Consider the following 16339-nt stretch of genomic DNA (forward strand, 5'->3'; position numbering starts at 1 on the left):
ATGGCAGAGCTCCCCTCCTCCCCCGAGCAGGGAAGAGTTAGTAATAGCAGAGGTGCCCTCATGTCCTGCACTGACAGGTCGCAGGATGAACAGTGACCTTTATTCCAGTTATAGTCACTAATCATGTCTCTTGCTGGGTTGAAAGACAAATGGTAGGGGCTATTTCTTCATTTTCATGTCTCTATACTTCCTGACATCTTAGAAAAATAAAATAAAATCTACATGTGAATTCTTGATACTTAGGATGTCTTGGAAGAATGTGGGGAGGAAGCATCAGAGGTTGTGTCTCAGTTTTTGCACTTACCAGCCCTTTATCTGCACTTCACCGGGAAAGAGGATTCAGTCCCTCCCTGCTCACTGCAAACAAAGTGGCTCCTAAATATTATGAAACGTTGCCTGATTTTAACCCCTGGACTCACCTCTGTAATAGATATACATATTCTAATTTTAACAGCTCTTTGTATTATTTGAAAGTTAGTCACCATGGGAAAGCCTAATAGTAAAATTCATGGTTCTGTATGTAGAACAAAATTAATCTTAAATTTTAATGATAATCACATTAAAAATAGTAGTGCCTGTTAATGCTTATATATTTTTTACTCTAAACAGAAGGATCTCTCTGGCAATAGTCTGATATGCAGTTCTAATTAAAGTGCCAAGTATGTACCAGTGGGTTAAAAGATTTTTACTATGAGAAATGGTGAAAAATTTGACAGGGGGAAGTTTTTAAGTGATAAAGTTTGTTTTCAAAGGGAAACCTGTCCTGATTAAAATGAAAATATGTTCTCAAGGATCACCAGTGCTAGAATGATTGAAAAAAATTTGAGATTATAAAATCCTTAAGCTGAGGCTGATCAAAAGAGAATGAAATAACGAAGCATGAAATGATTGTCTTTATGTTCTTTCAGTATTTCTTTCAAAGTAAAAGACAAATAGGATAGTAAGAACGCTTACAAAAGTATTGTCTTTATGGTAAGATTTTGCTATATTTTATAATTTGAACATAAGCAAAGCAAGAAAAACTACATCAATTATATGGACAATAGAGTTTGACTAATAGTACAAGCAGAATTTACTGTGAGCACTTTTATCACTAGGAAAATTTTAAGGAAAATTACCAATGAGTTATTATGACAGTGCATAAATGTATTATAGTTTGAGTTCTGGACATAATTGTATTTTCCATTTGCTGGTAGTAATACTTTTAAAAGAAAAATCCAAAAACACAATTTAGGGACCCAACAGAGAATAATTATGTTTTTGTTTTATTTTTTTTTTTAATTCCAGAAAGTTTCCTTGTGTTTTAACATTTGATGTTCCATTCATTTCACTAAGACAAAGAAGTTCCCATCCCCCCCAGCAGATCACAATGATTAAAGTTTCATTAGTGAGAGTAGAGATCTTAATTTTTACAGAGCTCCTAAATGATGCTTATTTTAATGAATTTTTGTTTTCATGTATATTGCTCAAGAGATTTAAAGCTTTTAAATCAGGGATATACAAGATAAACTTTGTTTATTACTTATCCTAAGGACTGTAATCCTCCCCTGAAACAGCTGCTCTAGTGGTGTTGTGGGTCCCTGGAGGAAAAGTGACAGTCACACTGAATGGTGGCCTGGCCTATGGGAGGTTTTGATGTGCATAAATGAGGCTTAGACAGGAGGAGCCAAGACTGAGAGATTACTTCCCAGTTGTGAAGTGCCGACTCATTTTCTCCCCCCAAAGTTGCTTAGGGACCCCTTCCTACGAAGTAGTCAGGTCTAGGACCATTTGTGTACTTGTTTTTAGTATTTTATGCTCTTCCTCTCTCTCTCTCTCTCTCTCTAGGTTTTAATGAAAGACATTGCCACTCCCATACCAGCAGAAGAGGTGAAAAAAGTGGTCAGAAAATGTCTTGAGAAAGCTGCCTTGATCAATTACACGAGACTCACAGAATATGCCAAAATAGAAGGTCAGTGCAGTGAGCAATTGCCGAAGTGGCCCTGGGCGCCAACAATGCCTATTAACTGCCTTTTCTGTGAGAAGTCCTTTCCTTTCCTGAACAAACCTGTGCCACGGCAAAGGGAAATGTCTCATTAAAATCTCAGCTGGTGAACTGAAGAGCTTTTTCCTATTCATTGCTTTAATATGCCTCCTGGGACTCTGCTTGAATGAAAGACCCAGGATCCGTGCTTAAGTTGTCCTTTGTTCTTATTTTGAGTTTTGAAGAAACCTAAACGTGTTTTCATGGGTTGTATTTTTTGACATTACTGTAAGCATGTCTAACATTTAAACTCTGGGCAGAGTATTCTTTCCTGATCAGTGACAGTATAGCGTAGTATTACATTATTTTATTTTCAGTTCTGCAGCATCTCTCAGAAAAAAAGAGGAAACTTGTTGATTATCGTGAGGGCTGAAATAAACTGATAGAATTTCCTGCAACTTTTAATTGCTTACAATATATTGAAGCATTTGAAAGATTAGATCTCTTGAGAGGACTGTGCATTTTTTCTCTTTCTTCAGGTTTTATTCATTAAGGATAATTATTCATTTTTGTTCATTAAAGTTTAAGATGTTTAGAAATACATAGATTGAAATTTGTGGCAAAGTCACACAATCAGCTTTTATCCAACAATCTTTTGACTGAAATAATTAAAATAGAAATGACCTCAGATTCTTTATCATAAAACAACTAGCTTGTGTAATACATGTAGCATTAATTTAGGGAGGAAAGAGTTACAGTGTTAAATACTCATCTCTAAAAATAAAAAGTAAATCATCCACTAGAAAAACTTTAGCAACTGTTAATATAAAATTGTGTTTAATGAATTATAAATTTATTAATTTGTTGATATTAGGATAGTTTCATCAAAATTGGGACAGTGAAAAAGATGATTATAATTGGCCGTGTTAGATCTTTTTTTTCTTTCCAAATCTGATCAAGCTTTCTAACAAGCACATGATAACCAACCTCCTGAGTGATTAACAAAAAAGCCATCCCATCACTATAGCAACCAATATTATATCACGAGAGTAACAACATGAAACCTCCTTAGTTACCAGTTTAACATCATTAATTATGATATCATGTTGTGTTAAAGCAAAAGCAACGAATATTAGATCATTTGGGGAAAGTGGAAGATAAACAGGTTGGTTTTCACATTTTGAATACTCATTCAATTTTCAGGCTTTGGGAATATTGGAAACACAGATTGAAAGAATTAACATAAAAATAGACATATTAAAACCTTTCAAATCTTGCAAAGGGACAAATTTGTTGATAATCCGAGTAAACGCAGTATTATTTTATCCAAGTATTATGAACCCTGTGCAAAACACTGCAGATCCTTTTGTCTGTAACTCTTTTAGTTCATATTTTTGACCATTCCCTTGTCCGACGCTACTGAAAAGATATGCAGTATGTTTTTCGTTTTACCTCTGTATTTGTTTTCTCGTTATAGAGTCCATTTTAATATGAACAGGTAAAGCACTTGTGTACACAGCCCTGGGCTGCTTTCACGCATCAGCTAGATAAACTTGTTAACAATCAGAAAGGAACCTCCTTCTGGATCCCACAGAAGAACAAGTCTGTGTCAGAGAAAAGCCTGGACCCAGTGGAGAATGAGCGGGGAACTCTCCCACCTCTTCCTCTCTGGAGTCAGCACTCTCTTATCTCAAGTCCAGTGTGAGAACGGTCTAGAAAAAGGGGTCTGGAAATCTGGTCGGGTAGGACTGCTGAGCTGTCTCCTTCACAGAAGCAAAGGGCGTGCGTATTAGACCAGAAAAACTTTTATGCTTCTCATGTTCTTCCTTCTCCCCCCTTTTTTTGTATCTTAGAAAATAAAGAGCTTTGTTTGATGCTCAGGGTCAGACAAAGAACAAAATACACTTTGAGTTAGAAACAGGAAGAGGGCTACTTTTCGTTACGTGATGGTCTCTTGCATTATGTGAGTGAGCAACGGAATTGAGTTTGCTTTTCTCCTAAATTCTCTTCTCTTATGTTTTAGGCCCGGCAGAAAAGGACACAGGTAATTAATGCTTGTGCATGTATGTGCCATTATTTCCAATGTGGTGGTGTTGTGTTTTGATATTGGTGAAAAGCTCTCTCCTTTTAAGGTCTTCTATTAGATCGCTTTGACAAAGATACTAAAAGACTTTGATTTTATTGGACCTATTGCTGATGCTTTGTAAGGAAAACACGGGCCATTTATCTCTGCAAAAGCTCTGCAGTATTTTTTATATGAATGCAAAGCAAAACACCTGAGGCCATGTTAATGTTATGCCTTAGGTTTTAGGCGTGTACACGAAATCTTACTTGGAAGCGGTCGCCAACATTTGAAGGACTCTTATAGCGAGAAAAGAGGACTCTCTTTTATCACTCCAGGAAAATAACCTAAGAGTAAAACATAGATGCTATTAAACAAAAAGTTAGCAGCTCTTAACTTTGAAAGTTGTTAGTCATAGGAATGAGCAGAGGTTGAAATCTTGTTCTCAAGAAATCGCTAGGAAAGAGTTCTCTGGGTCTCTGAATTTCAAAGCTTCTGTTACTTTTTTGTGTGTACATGCCACTTGTCACAGTTGTAATTAATCTAATTACTTGTGCCATTATCCGTGTATCCTGCCCATCTCCTCTTCATCCTCTTGCTGGCAGGGTCTTAACTAAAATTCTTCACCGTTGTCTCCCCAGCCCGCAGCACTGTGCCCGTGACACAGAGTAGGTACTCAATACTTGGAGAGACACAGGAAGTCCCTTAGTTCCAGCGAAAAACGTTGGCACCAGAGACAAGTGATAAGCTTTTCTAGACCTAGCTTTCTCATCTTCATCAAATTTTTCATGCAGTATTATAGACAAGTTTGCTTGGGTCATTTTTCACAGAAATCTTCCATTAAGGAACATGTCTTCAGCTCTTTGAGGGTGTTTGACCCCCCAGAAGGGTCAGAAACAAAACACTCAGAGCCAGAGAAAAGGGAAAGAACATACCTACGACGGTTGCTGGAATGCACTTTAGGGAAAGTGAAATGGAAAAAAATAACAAGACTGCCATCCCCTCTTTGGACAGCCCAGGGTGGTGGCAGCAGCCCATGCTCTTTCACCACGGACCTTTTGAAAACCTCTTATAGCATTTTATCCCCCACATTTCTGTTGCGAAAATAGTTTTTATGTAGTTTGCAGACAGTAAGTCCAGGATGGTTAGTCGTTTTCCCACTTGCCGTCAAGTAAGAGTCAGCCAGCTGGGACTGCAGTCAGGTGTCCGGATCCCCGACAAGGGTGACCCTCCTTCCCTCGTGAACTAGGAAGGGGTCCTGGTGTGGCTTCATCATGGAGCAAAGACAGTGGCCCTGCTTCTGAAAGTTGCTGTCACCTGGTCTCCACTTCCACCAGAGCCAAGTCCTCCTTTTTCTTACATAGTTTTTAAATTTTATTGGGAGTATAGTTGACCACGATGTTGTGTTAATTTCAGGTGTATAGAAAAGTGAAAAGGCTATACACATACACATATCCATTCTTGTTCAGATTCTTTTACCACACAGGTTATCACAGTATGTCGAGCAGAGTTCCTTGGGCTGTGCTGTAGGTCCTCGCCGATTAACTATTTTCTAGATAGTCATGGGTACATGTTACTCCCAAACTCCTAATCCAGTATATTTACCCTCCAGATCATTGCTCAAGTGTCAAAGCTGCAGACTCTGGGAAAACTACTTTTTAAAAAGTAAATGCTTGCATGGAAAAGAGGGAGAAATGAGTATAGTCTCAGTAATTTAAGTGAATTGAAGGGAAAGCTGCTCTCGGTTAAAGACTGCTCTAAAGTAACAGAAGAGAGGTTTTTAAGAAATGTAGTTACATTCCTTTAATTGCGTCTGGTTGCAAGGTGACAGGGTTACCTAATAAGGGTTTTTGGAGATGCTTTTTTTTTTTTTTAGGTGATTTTAAAAATGTGATTTTTTTTCCAACATTTTTTTATGATTTTTATTTTTTCCATTATGGTTGATTTACAGCGTTCTGTCAATTTCTACTGTACAGCAGAGTGACCCTTGGAGATGCTTTTAAAAGTGAATAAAAATTAGAGTATCAGTTGCGTGATTAAGAGCTTAAGTGCTTGATAAGACTTTGAAACAATCCTCTCTTGAGCCTTATAATCGTCATCCTCGGTTAGTTTGTATCACACGAAGAAGAGTAAAATTCTGCTCCAGGGTTATCATAATTGTGTCATCTAATAACCTGCCTGTTGCCCCAGAGGTTTTTCATTTACCCTGCCTCAGAGTTCCTTAAGCAACTATTCAAAACAGGTATTTTACAGAAGAGGTAACTGAGACTTCAGAAAACATTGGTAACTTGCACAAGGTCGTGCTGCTGTTATTAAAATCCAGCAGACCTGGAGTTCCCGTCGTGGCTCCGCGGAAACGAATCTGACTAGGAACCATGAGGTTGCGGGTTCAATCTCTGGCCTTGTTCAGTGGGTTAAGGATCCAGCGTTGGTGTGAGCTGTGGTGTAGGCCGGCAGCTGTAGCTCCAGTTTAACCCCTACCCTGGGAACCTCCATATGCTGTGGGCGCAGTTCTGAAAAGCAAAAAAAAAAAAAAAAAAATCCAGCCGACCTGAGATTTGCACGTATGGTTTCTCAGACACCACACCAGAGCCTCCTTTGTGCCCTTCTCACTGGCTGCCCAGCCCCTAAGTCCCTCTCATCCAGAGCAATGGCATTTTTGGACAGACTTCTCACACGCGTCACAAAAGCCAAGGGTTAACATTTGTAGTGCCATTTTTTCCAAAAAGGATGATATTTACTTAAGAGTAAGCTCATACCAGACACTGTTCTAAGCACTTTGCATGCGTCCATGTGGTCTTTACAACGCTTTACAATAAATACTATTGAATGAAGCAGAGAGGTTATTATCTACCAGTCAGCCTCTGGTCACATGGCTAATAAGTAAGAAATTAGAATCCACTGTCTAGCTCTTTAAGTTATCTGCATATTTTCTCGTGCCTTCCTTCCTCCGCATTCTTGGCAAGCTTGCATGGTTAAATTTGCACTCAGTCAAAAATGCATGGACATCTGAAAAATAGTCTGGAACAGTGCTGCCCCCAGAGATATGATCAAAACCATAAATGTTACTTAAAAATGTTTAGTAGTTGTATTAAAGAGGTTAAAAGAAATAGGTGAAATTAATTTTAAGGATATCGCTTATTTAACCCAGTATGTCCAAAATAGTATCTCATTAAAGTGTATTCCGTATACACAACCACTGAGATTGTTTACATTATTTTTTCCTACAACTTCTTTGAAACCCGACGGGCATTTTCCTCTCCCAGCACATCTCAATTAAAAGTAGCCCTGTTTTGAGTATTCATCTACCACATGTGGCTGGTGGGACAGCACAGGTCTCGGGTAGAGGGCTAAGAGCTGAACTCCAGAAGCTGATTCTATTTCCCCTGCACATCTTAAATGTCAGGTGTTGAACATGATTCACACGTGCAGCCTCCCCTGCCACCCCTAGCCGCCCAGCCACTCTCCAGCCCTTATGCTCTAACACACAAAATAGTTCTTTCATCCCATGGTTGTCCTAGAATATCAGCCCCACAAGGGCAGGGCTTGTGTATTTCAAAAATGCTCTATCTCCAGTGCCGGAGAAAGGTGTCTAGGGCGTTGCTACTTGATAAATACCTCCTTGAATCATTGAATCGACGAATGAATTTCTGGCCCAGAAAGTGACCGGGCTATTTACAGCTGAGCGAAGTCTGTAAACCGTCAAGCTGCCTTGCAAGAGGTCATTCAAGCCGATCACTGAATAGTTAACAACATAGAGAAAACCACCCCCTTAAAAATACTGAGGTTAGAAAAAATTAAGCCAGAATTTCATGCCCTTTATAAAGGGGTGTGGGAGTGAGGAGGCACTAACTCTGGATCACAGAAGCCAGAAGTTATAGATAACAAATTGCATTAATAACATCTAGTAATCTGACCTGTTTCAGTTGCTTCTAAAATTCAGCATACTCAATTTGACTCATAGTTCTCTTCCATCCTTGGGAATTCTTCAAATGGGCAGCCCAAGTTTGCAGAATAAAGGGATTTGACAGCTCTGTAATAGAAGAAATAAAACAAATGACCTCTCTCTAAGTGCCTTCTTTCCTTCTTGGGCATTATTTACATGCAGTTTTTGAGAAGAGATAATTCATTTTAAGAACTTGAAATTTCTCAAAAGCAATTTTTCAAAAAATTTTAACAAGTGTTTGAGATTTACCCTATGGCAAATTCAACTAGTTTTCTTCTTTGGTTTAATTTTATCACCAACTTTTTGTGTACTAGATCATTTTTATTTATATTCCAGGGTTCAAAATGATAGTAAAACTTTATTTTTTAGTGTTTTTTTAATCACATGCCTTGATGCAAATTAGCTATTATTTTTAAAGAACAATCCATTTGTTCTTAAATTCAAGGAATTTTCTTACAGACAAGGATAGCTATAAACCATCTAGTGATAGTCCTGCTTTCTCCTGAAAACCACATATCACACTTTGACTTACAATAAAAGAGGGAGCTTGCCTTGACCTCACAGCGATTCTTACATTAATTTGGTACCTAAGCTTCTTGTGACTCAAAGCGTGGAGGTGCCCTAAACAAAAGGTAGCATGGAATGAACAGGCAGAGGCTTTGTGCGGTGAGGATCTGTCTGGGCCCTATGGTTGCCAGGTTCCCAGGTCTAAGCCCCAGTGCTCTCATTTTCAAAGTCTCAGTTGAGCAGGATGGAGCTGCTTTCCCAGAGGGCCAGGCTGCTTGCTTGCTTTGAGAGAAGTCGCACTGTGGCCATCCTTACGTCATTGGGATGTGTTTGCCATCTGGGTGGCATTTTAATTTAGCACTCCATTGGCAGCATGTAGCGATAAATAATAAATAAATAAAATGTGTTCTGCCTAAGGCAGCGTGGCACAGAAGTGAGTACATGAACTGCACAGTTGATGAAATTTTTTTTTTTTTTGTATTTGTATATCTTTTTTTTTTTTATTTTCCCACTGTACAGCAAGGGGGTCAGGTTATCCTTAGATGTATACATTGCAGTTACAGTTTTCTCCCCCACCCTTTCTTCTGTTGCGACATGAGTATCTAGACATAGTTCTCAATGCTATTCAGCAGGATCTCCTTGTAAATCTATTCCAAGTTGTGTCTGATAAGCCCAAGCTCCCGATCCCTCCCACTCCCTCCCCCTCCCATCAGGCAACCACAAGTCTCTTCTCCAAGTCCATGATTTTCTTTTCTGAGGAGATGTTCATTTGTGCTGGATATTAGATTCCAGTTATAAGTGATATCATATGGTATTTGTCTTTGTCTTTCTGGCTCATTTCACTCAGTATGAGATTCTCTAGTTCCATCCATGTTGCTGCAAATGGCATTATGTCATCCTTTTTTATGGCTGAGTAGTATTCCATTGTGTATATATACTGATGAAATTTTTGATTAGTAATTTCTTACTAATATTTCTATGATAACACTTTCAAAGTTTTTTTGAGTTTTTTTTAATTAAACTATAGTTGCTTTACAGTGCTATGCCAATTTCTGCTGTAAGCAGAGTGACCCAGTTACTCTCAAAGTTTTTTGAGTTTCCTTATGAATTTGGTTTAAAAACTTGTTGAGTATTGTGTGTTACCATGAAGTCAGTTTATTGGTACCTAAATAATAGACCTGAAATTTTGCAGTCCCATAAACTTGACAACACTTTACATGAGTTAATCTGTATATTAAAATGAACAGAATCCTCACCTTAAAAATAAGGAAATTAAAGCGTTTCTGTCCAGCCTATTTGGACAATGTGGCTTAGACTCCATCGGCCTGAATGTAAAACCTCTGTGACCGTTTCTGCTTTTATTGATTTCACCTGAAGATTTAGGGACAAATTGATAGATACAATTTCTGGCTCTGAAACAAAGACAGTGACCTATTTTTATTTTAAAATTTTGAGAAACATCATAAAATCTCCAAAGATTTTTTTAGTTCCTAAGGCAATATGTGTCTATCTAGTAAAAATGCACTGCTTGAGCTACCCTGAGTTAGCATCTGTGATCATCTGGACACGGGTCAAATTAGACTTTATTTTGGCACTGTGTGTAAAGCAAAGCTGTGGATATCTTTCAGATGGTCGGTGAACTATTTAAATTACCTAAGAAGATACATTGTTCTGATAGCCATACATTACTTTGATTCTATCACCTAGCATGACACCATCGAAATGTTTCGCTATTGTTATCAATGTAGTTCTAGTCAGCATATTGAGTAAGACGTCTTTAACACCTCTGCCCCACCCTTAGCCTTAGTCTATGTAGTGTGTGTGCCAGAAAGCATTAGGATCCCAGTTTCTTTTAAACACCATGTGAGTAGTACGAACGCACTTTGGCCATTTCCTCATCCAGTCTGGAATGAATGAGGATTTCTAGTACGTTTATTTGCCTCAACTATTCTCCCAGCACCTCGCTAAGCCGCTCAAGATAACAACCCCACACAACATGATTCGTGTTCATGTCCGCTGGTCAGCTCATGACATTGTTGGCAGCTTAATTCCTAAGTATCAAAAGCTGTTTGGGGGAACATATCAAGTAGGAATGGCAGGGGTCGTTGATGAGAAGAGGCAGATGAAGGCGTTATTTGCTTATGTCTGACAGCTTTAAAGCTCTTTGTGTACCTTCCGCTATCTTAGGACAGAGGACAAGAGTGAGGTGTAGTTCTCTGCTTGCTCGGGTCACTAACCACCTAAGCGACAAGCCAAACGGAGACACGAGGTGCACCCGTGTTCGTCAGTAGCCACCTCCTGGCAGGACCTCTGCACTCACTATTTACCCAGAGCTTTAGTGACCAAAGCACAAGGGTCTGTCGGCTCCAGACAAAGCACGCCGACATTTAAGGACCCTTAGCTCGCTCTCCTCTAAAATTAGTCCTGAGTCTGCACTCCTCCACCATGTCTCCTGGTGGGTCCTTGTTTAATTCTGGGACGACGTTAGTATGTGGTACTCCATCTGAAACAGCTCACTGCTGGCCGCACCATCACGCCGCCCTCTGCTTCTGGCCTTGCACCTCTTGTATTGGAGTTCGTGTTGCCAACGCTGGATGATTTGTCACGCCTCTGCCCTGGTCTGGTGTGACCTAAATGAGCAGAACCTTCCCTTGATCCACAGTCTCTTTGTCAGTGAGTCATCCATCCTTTCTCTCCTCTTCTATTTTGTCTTGAGTGTGACCTAATAGGATAAGGACGACCTCAGTCAGCAATGGTGGTAGCTAATTCCATCTACAAAAAATGAAAACGCATTTCAGTCTTAAACAGTGTTCTCTTTCTAAACCAGCTTATGATAGGGACTTGACTTTAAGTTTAAATGACACCTAAGTTTAAGGTTATTTGAGAGCAGTCTCTTCCTTTCAGTCTTGGGTAAGAAGCCTCAGCTTTCTAGCTCTGTACCTACAAACATCCCGTTATTTATACCCACCCGTGTCTTCTATTCTTCACAGCCAAGGAATGAGGTAGCTGCTGCCTCAAGGCCAACTCATTGACCCCAATTCCACTTAGCTCTTTCTGGATATATTTTACTCCATTGTGTATCTCTGCTTTCTCCTGGGGTTTGTACCTCAGTCTTCTTTCTGCATCTTCCCATTCCATTTATAACCATGGTATCTCCCCCAGAACTACCCCACCCTGAGCTCTGCACCTCTTTTCATCTGCCACCCAAGGGTAGGGCATGTTCTCTCCGTCGCCTTACCCTCATTTCACTTTGCCCAAAGTATTTTGACTTCCAGGGTCACCAGTCTGTCTGGTGGGGAGTTACACTATCCAGGAGTATGGCTGGTCACAAGGGGAACTTATTTTGGACAGGAATTATATATTCTTTAGAAGTTTGGTAGAGCTTCCTGCCCACAACAACTGGGCTTAAGGATCTGGGGATGAGAGATCTTTGACAACTATTTCAATTTCTTGATTATGAAAAGAAAACATTTCCAGGACAAAAAACAGTAATAAGTATTAACAGTGTTTTACCTTTTTGTACATCTCTTTAAGAGCTTCCCTAATAGAAAACAGCTAGATCTTCATGCCTGCTTCTGCATCCAGTCTATTGCCATGTATTATTTTGGTTAAGATATGAAAAAAAGGAATTCTTGCCATGGCTCAGTTGGTTAAGAATCTGATGGCAGTGGCTCAGGGCACTGTGGAGCCACCCATCCCTGGCCTGGCACAGTTGTTTAAAGTATCTGCTATTGCTACAGCTAAGGCATGGGTAGCACCTGTGGCTCGGTTTCAGTCCTTGGCCCAAGAACTTCCGTATGCTACAGGTATAACCATTAAAAAAAAAGATAGGAAAAAAATCTGGGCTCATACTGATAGGTAGTTGGAAAGGGAGGGCTATTATACTAGACTTTTCAGATAATTGTGGATTTTTGATATTACGCTAAAACCTGGGAAGTAGTAGTTTCTTACAGGTTAATTGAAATGTGGAGTCTGAAAGTATGTCAGTGAACTTTTCATGCTATTACATTAAATTCTGTTGGTTTATCAAGTATTTTGAATAGCTCTTTCACTGTGCGTGATTTTTCAACATCATTTGAAAAAATATTAGCTGTGATCTTAATGTTAACAAATATTATGTGATACCAAAAAAACATCCTTGTTAATATCACCCCAACTCATCAGAAAATCTTAAAGCATTGGGAAGCTGTCAAGCTCATGACAGATACAAGTTTTCTAAAATTCCACTTTTCCTTGAAAGCTCCCATTTTATCATTGGCCAAAAAAATACTATCTGTTGTTTCCTTAAAGTGACAGGTTTACTTCACTTTTTTCAGAAAATGTCTACCAAATTTTCAAGTCTGAATAACCCTACTTTGAAGGTAGTCTTTTCAACTAAAAATGGTTCTCGATGAAAGAAAAAAAGGCAATTAGCTCAGCCCTGGACTCAGTCACACAAACACTTTTCCTTGAGAAAGTCATTGTACTTCAGTATACAAAGGCACTTTATGCGAACTTCTCATTTTGTCACAGATGATACTTTTTTAATGTATATTCAAGGGTAGAGATTCAATAAAATTAATTTTAGCCCTTTCATCAAGGACATTCCTGTATAAAACAAGCTTTTTTCTTGAGTGCATTGTGATAAAGAATATAATTTAGCACCATAGCCTTGATTCATGCTGAGGCAACAGCAGTTTTACCCACTGTTGCTTTTGCACCATTAGTGTAAATGTCAACAGAATTTAAAAGGTGAAATATCTTATTCTGAAAGTACTTTGGACCTTGCAGGCCCCCAAAAGGTCTTAAGGATCCACAGTGGTCCATGGACCACACTCAGAAACACTGCTGTGTACCATCTCTCAACTGGTAGGTCGGTGGGTGGATCGAGAGATCTTTCACAGTAAACACCAAACTCTAAGACTTCTGTGAGTTGGCCAAATTATACAAAACTTCCTAGACCTGTATAAGGAAAATTCTGAAGTTCAAATAAAGGTCACAGAGAGGAATCTAAATAGAAGAAGAGACAATTCATGTGCTTAATTAAGAGAGAGGACTTACTAAAATGTCAACTGTCCCCCCAAATTAATCTGTATATTCACTGCAGTGTCCACCAGAATTCCAGGGTGGTGTGTTTTTGTTGTTTGTTTTTTTTTTTTTTTTTTAAGTTGATAAAACTACTTCAAAGTTTAAATTGAAAAATAAGGATACTGAGTAAGGAGAAAAGAAAACAGTATGTAGACTTGCCTTGCCAGATACTAAGACAAATTTCAAAATCGTCACCAAGTAGTTCCCGTCGTGGTGCGGTAGTTAACGAATCCGACTAGGAACCATGAGGTTTCGAGTTTGGTCCCTGCCCTTGCTCAGTGGGTTAACGATCCGGCGTTGCCGTGAGCTGTGGTGTAGGTCGCAGGGCCGGTTGGATCCCGTGTTGCTGTGGCTCTGGCGTAGACCGGCGGCTACAGCTCTGATTTGACCCCTAGCCTGGGAACCTCCATATGCCGAGGGAGCGGTCCAAAGAAATAGCAAAAAGACAAAAAAAAAAAAAAAAAAAAAAAGACAAAATCGTCACCAAAACGTCATGGTCAGGCAGATACTCCGAGTAGGAGTGGAGACACTGATCTGCTTCATCCAGAATAAAGTGAGATCACGAATCACTACGGAAGGATGGGCTATTTCAGAGATGGTGTCAGAAAGCAGGGCTCACTGAACTGATTAGAATAAACTGAACCGGCTTCCAGAGAGATTAGAGACCTCTCCAGTATTGAAGAAAATGTCTATCACTAAACATATATCCTTTCTCTTCATTGTACCTGGTCTCAACTAATGTTTTTACCTTTTCACTCCCTCAGTTTTCCCAGTTTCCAGCTCACACATCTGTTTGAGCTGAAATAGTATTGTTTTAACTGTCTTATAAAACATAGCAAGTTCCAAGTTAGTTCCTTCATTTTCTGCACAGAATTGTCAGCCAACCATTTATACGTGAAAAAAAAAAAAATACTTCACACACGCTGAAGTGAGGCCATGAAAGCCTCATGAATGATACTCTCAAACTTTCAGAAGATTCGTAAAATAATAGGAGGGAAATGCACAAGGTGATGCATCAGGAGTACTTAATTGAATATATCCCAGATTCTTCAGGATCTGAAAAAAAAATTTTTTTCCAAAAGCTTCTCTTGGGTGAATATTTGCTTTCTGTAAAAATTCTTAGAACATAAGCACCTCCTGAGAATATAAAATGTCTGTGTAATATCGCCTTCCGTTCACTCCTTCCTGAGAACTAGTCCCTCGGCCACGATCTGTAACACTCTGAACAGCTCTTGCTGGAGTCTTATCTCCTTCCTCTGAAGATAACATGGAAATCTCATTACAAGTGTTCAACACCTGTTCCCTAAAAGGTCTCAGAAAAGATGTCAGTTTATTCAGCTCACTTGACAGCATGCCATGTAGTTTTTGTTATATATTTACTTTCGTATGGAATGTGATTCACAGATAAATGCAGTCTTGGCAACACAGCAAGCTTTCTTCCTTCCCTGAGCAATTCTGTAGAATTTATCATCCTCCAAAGCCAGGGTTTGAAACCAACTGAGTGATGACCCTTCTGTTTATTTACTAACACATGTCAACAGGTAAGCCAAGTGACACACAGCAGTGTGGCTCCTGCAGCACCTTGTTAATCCGAGTTTAGATATATTAAAAAGTCTTTTCAATTGGACAAAACCAGAGTAATGCAACCTGACAGATTTCACCTCTTTATTTCTAGACAGAGTTTGTGAGGACTCAGAGCCCGGATGGATGAATAGGTTGGGAAATTTGGGAGATTTCATTGCTGGTAACCTATAGCTAAGTGGCCATAGAGCTTCAAGCACTCCATTAAAAGACTTAATCAAAGAATTTGTAATGTTAGATTTTTTTTTCCAAAAAGAAAACTTATAAAATATCCTGAGGCATCAATGCAGATGCACACATGCATGGTGACAGGCAGACCCAGGATGTTAAAACAGCAGGATTACTCAGGATGTCACCAAGTCCAGCCCTAGTCTCTGCACTCAGTCTTTACACTTGTCCAACTAGGAGACGTCCTCCAAATCCTGGCATCAAATAGATTATCACCACTCATGCACACGCCGTCTGCCCTAAGAGAGTTTGGTTATGAGTCAAAGGACACAAAGACATATAGACATCAAGAGCTTTTGACTAATTTCTTAGCACCCAAGGCTGAGACATCTGCACATTGCCGCTTTCATATTGTGGCTGCTGTATCCAGGAAACTTCTCATTCCTTCTCCTTCAGCCTGCCTCCCAGCTGGCAAGCCTCTGGAGTGCCTTTCCCCTCACCCATCCCTGCACAGACCGCCTTCACCCCCACCGCCTCACTGAGTCCTGCTTGCCTAGCCCTCCATTCTTCAGAGGCAGACTCTCTCCTTGAAAATGGAGAAAAGAGTTTAAGGGGCAGGAAATGGATGGGTGTGGAGCTGTGGGGGGACTCCCTGTATGTAAGAAGATAACGAATATGCCGGGAGAGGCTGTTGTACAGAAATATAATTAGAATACAGACAGGACTAAGCATAAAACAACACGCTCTCTCTAGGCCTTCATTATGTGATCATTTCATACTGGCATGGCACTTATCAGACTTGCGATTACTCAGATGGTTTTCCATTTCCGAATCTGAATGATATTGAGGAGAAATAAATATGGTGTATCTATATATGAAGAGCAATAAAACCAGGGAGGGAACCATTTCTCAGTTTTAGCTGCTGAATCTGTATCTCCTGTATGTGCGACACAAATACAGATAGCATGGCTAAAGACCAGTCTTTGGAAAAGCCCCTGTTATACAAATAGCTGCCAAAACTGCTAGTGGAAAGAATTTCTGCTGA

The 16339-nt window shown here is 39.6% G+C and overlaps 1 protein-coding gene across 30 annotated transcripts in view; it reads left to right on the forward strand.

Moving 5' to 3' along the window:
• Nucleotides 1-16339, forward strand: part of CADPS2 (calcium dependent secretion activator 2) — a 494741-nt gene that overhangs the window by 374321 nt on the left and 104081 nt on the right. For 18 of the 30 annotated variants that reach the window (XM_021078970.1, XM_013985671.2, XM_013985668.2 and 15 more), the window contains 2 exons: nt 1828-1951; nt 3987-4007. In XM_021078970.1, coding sequence (XP_020934629.1) covers nt 1828-1951; nt 3987-4007 — 145 coding nt within the window. The remainder of the gene's footprint in view (nt 1-1827; nt 1952-3986; nt 4008-16339) is intronic. The other 12 variants (XM_003134732.3, XM_003134728.4, XM_013985666.2 and 9 more) reach the window with 1 other exon arrangement.

This window comes from Sus scrofa, chromosome 18, assembly GCF_000003025.6.
Source record: "Sus scrofa isolate TJ Tabasco breed Duroc chromosome 18, Sscrofa11.1, whole genome shotgun sequence".
Lineage (NCBI taxonomy): Eukaryota > Metazoa > Chordata > Mammalia > Artiodactyla > Suidae > Sus > Sus scrofa.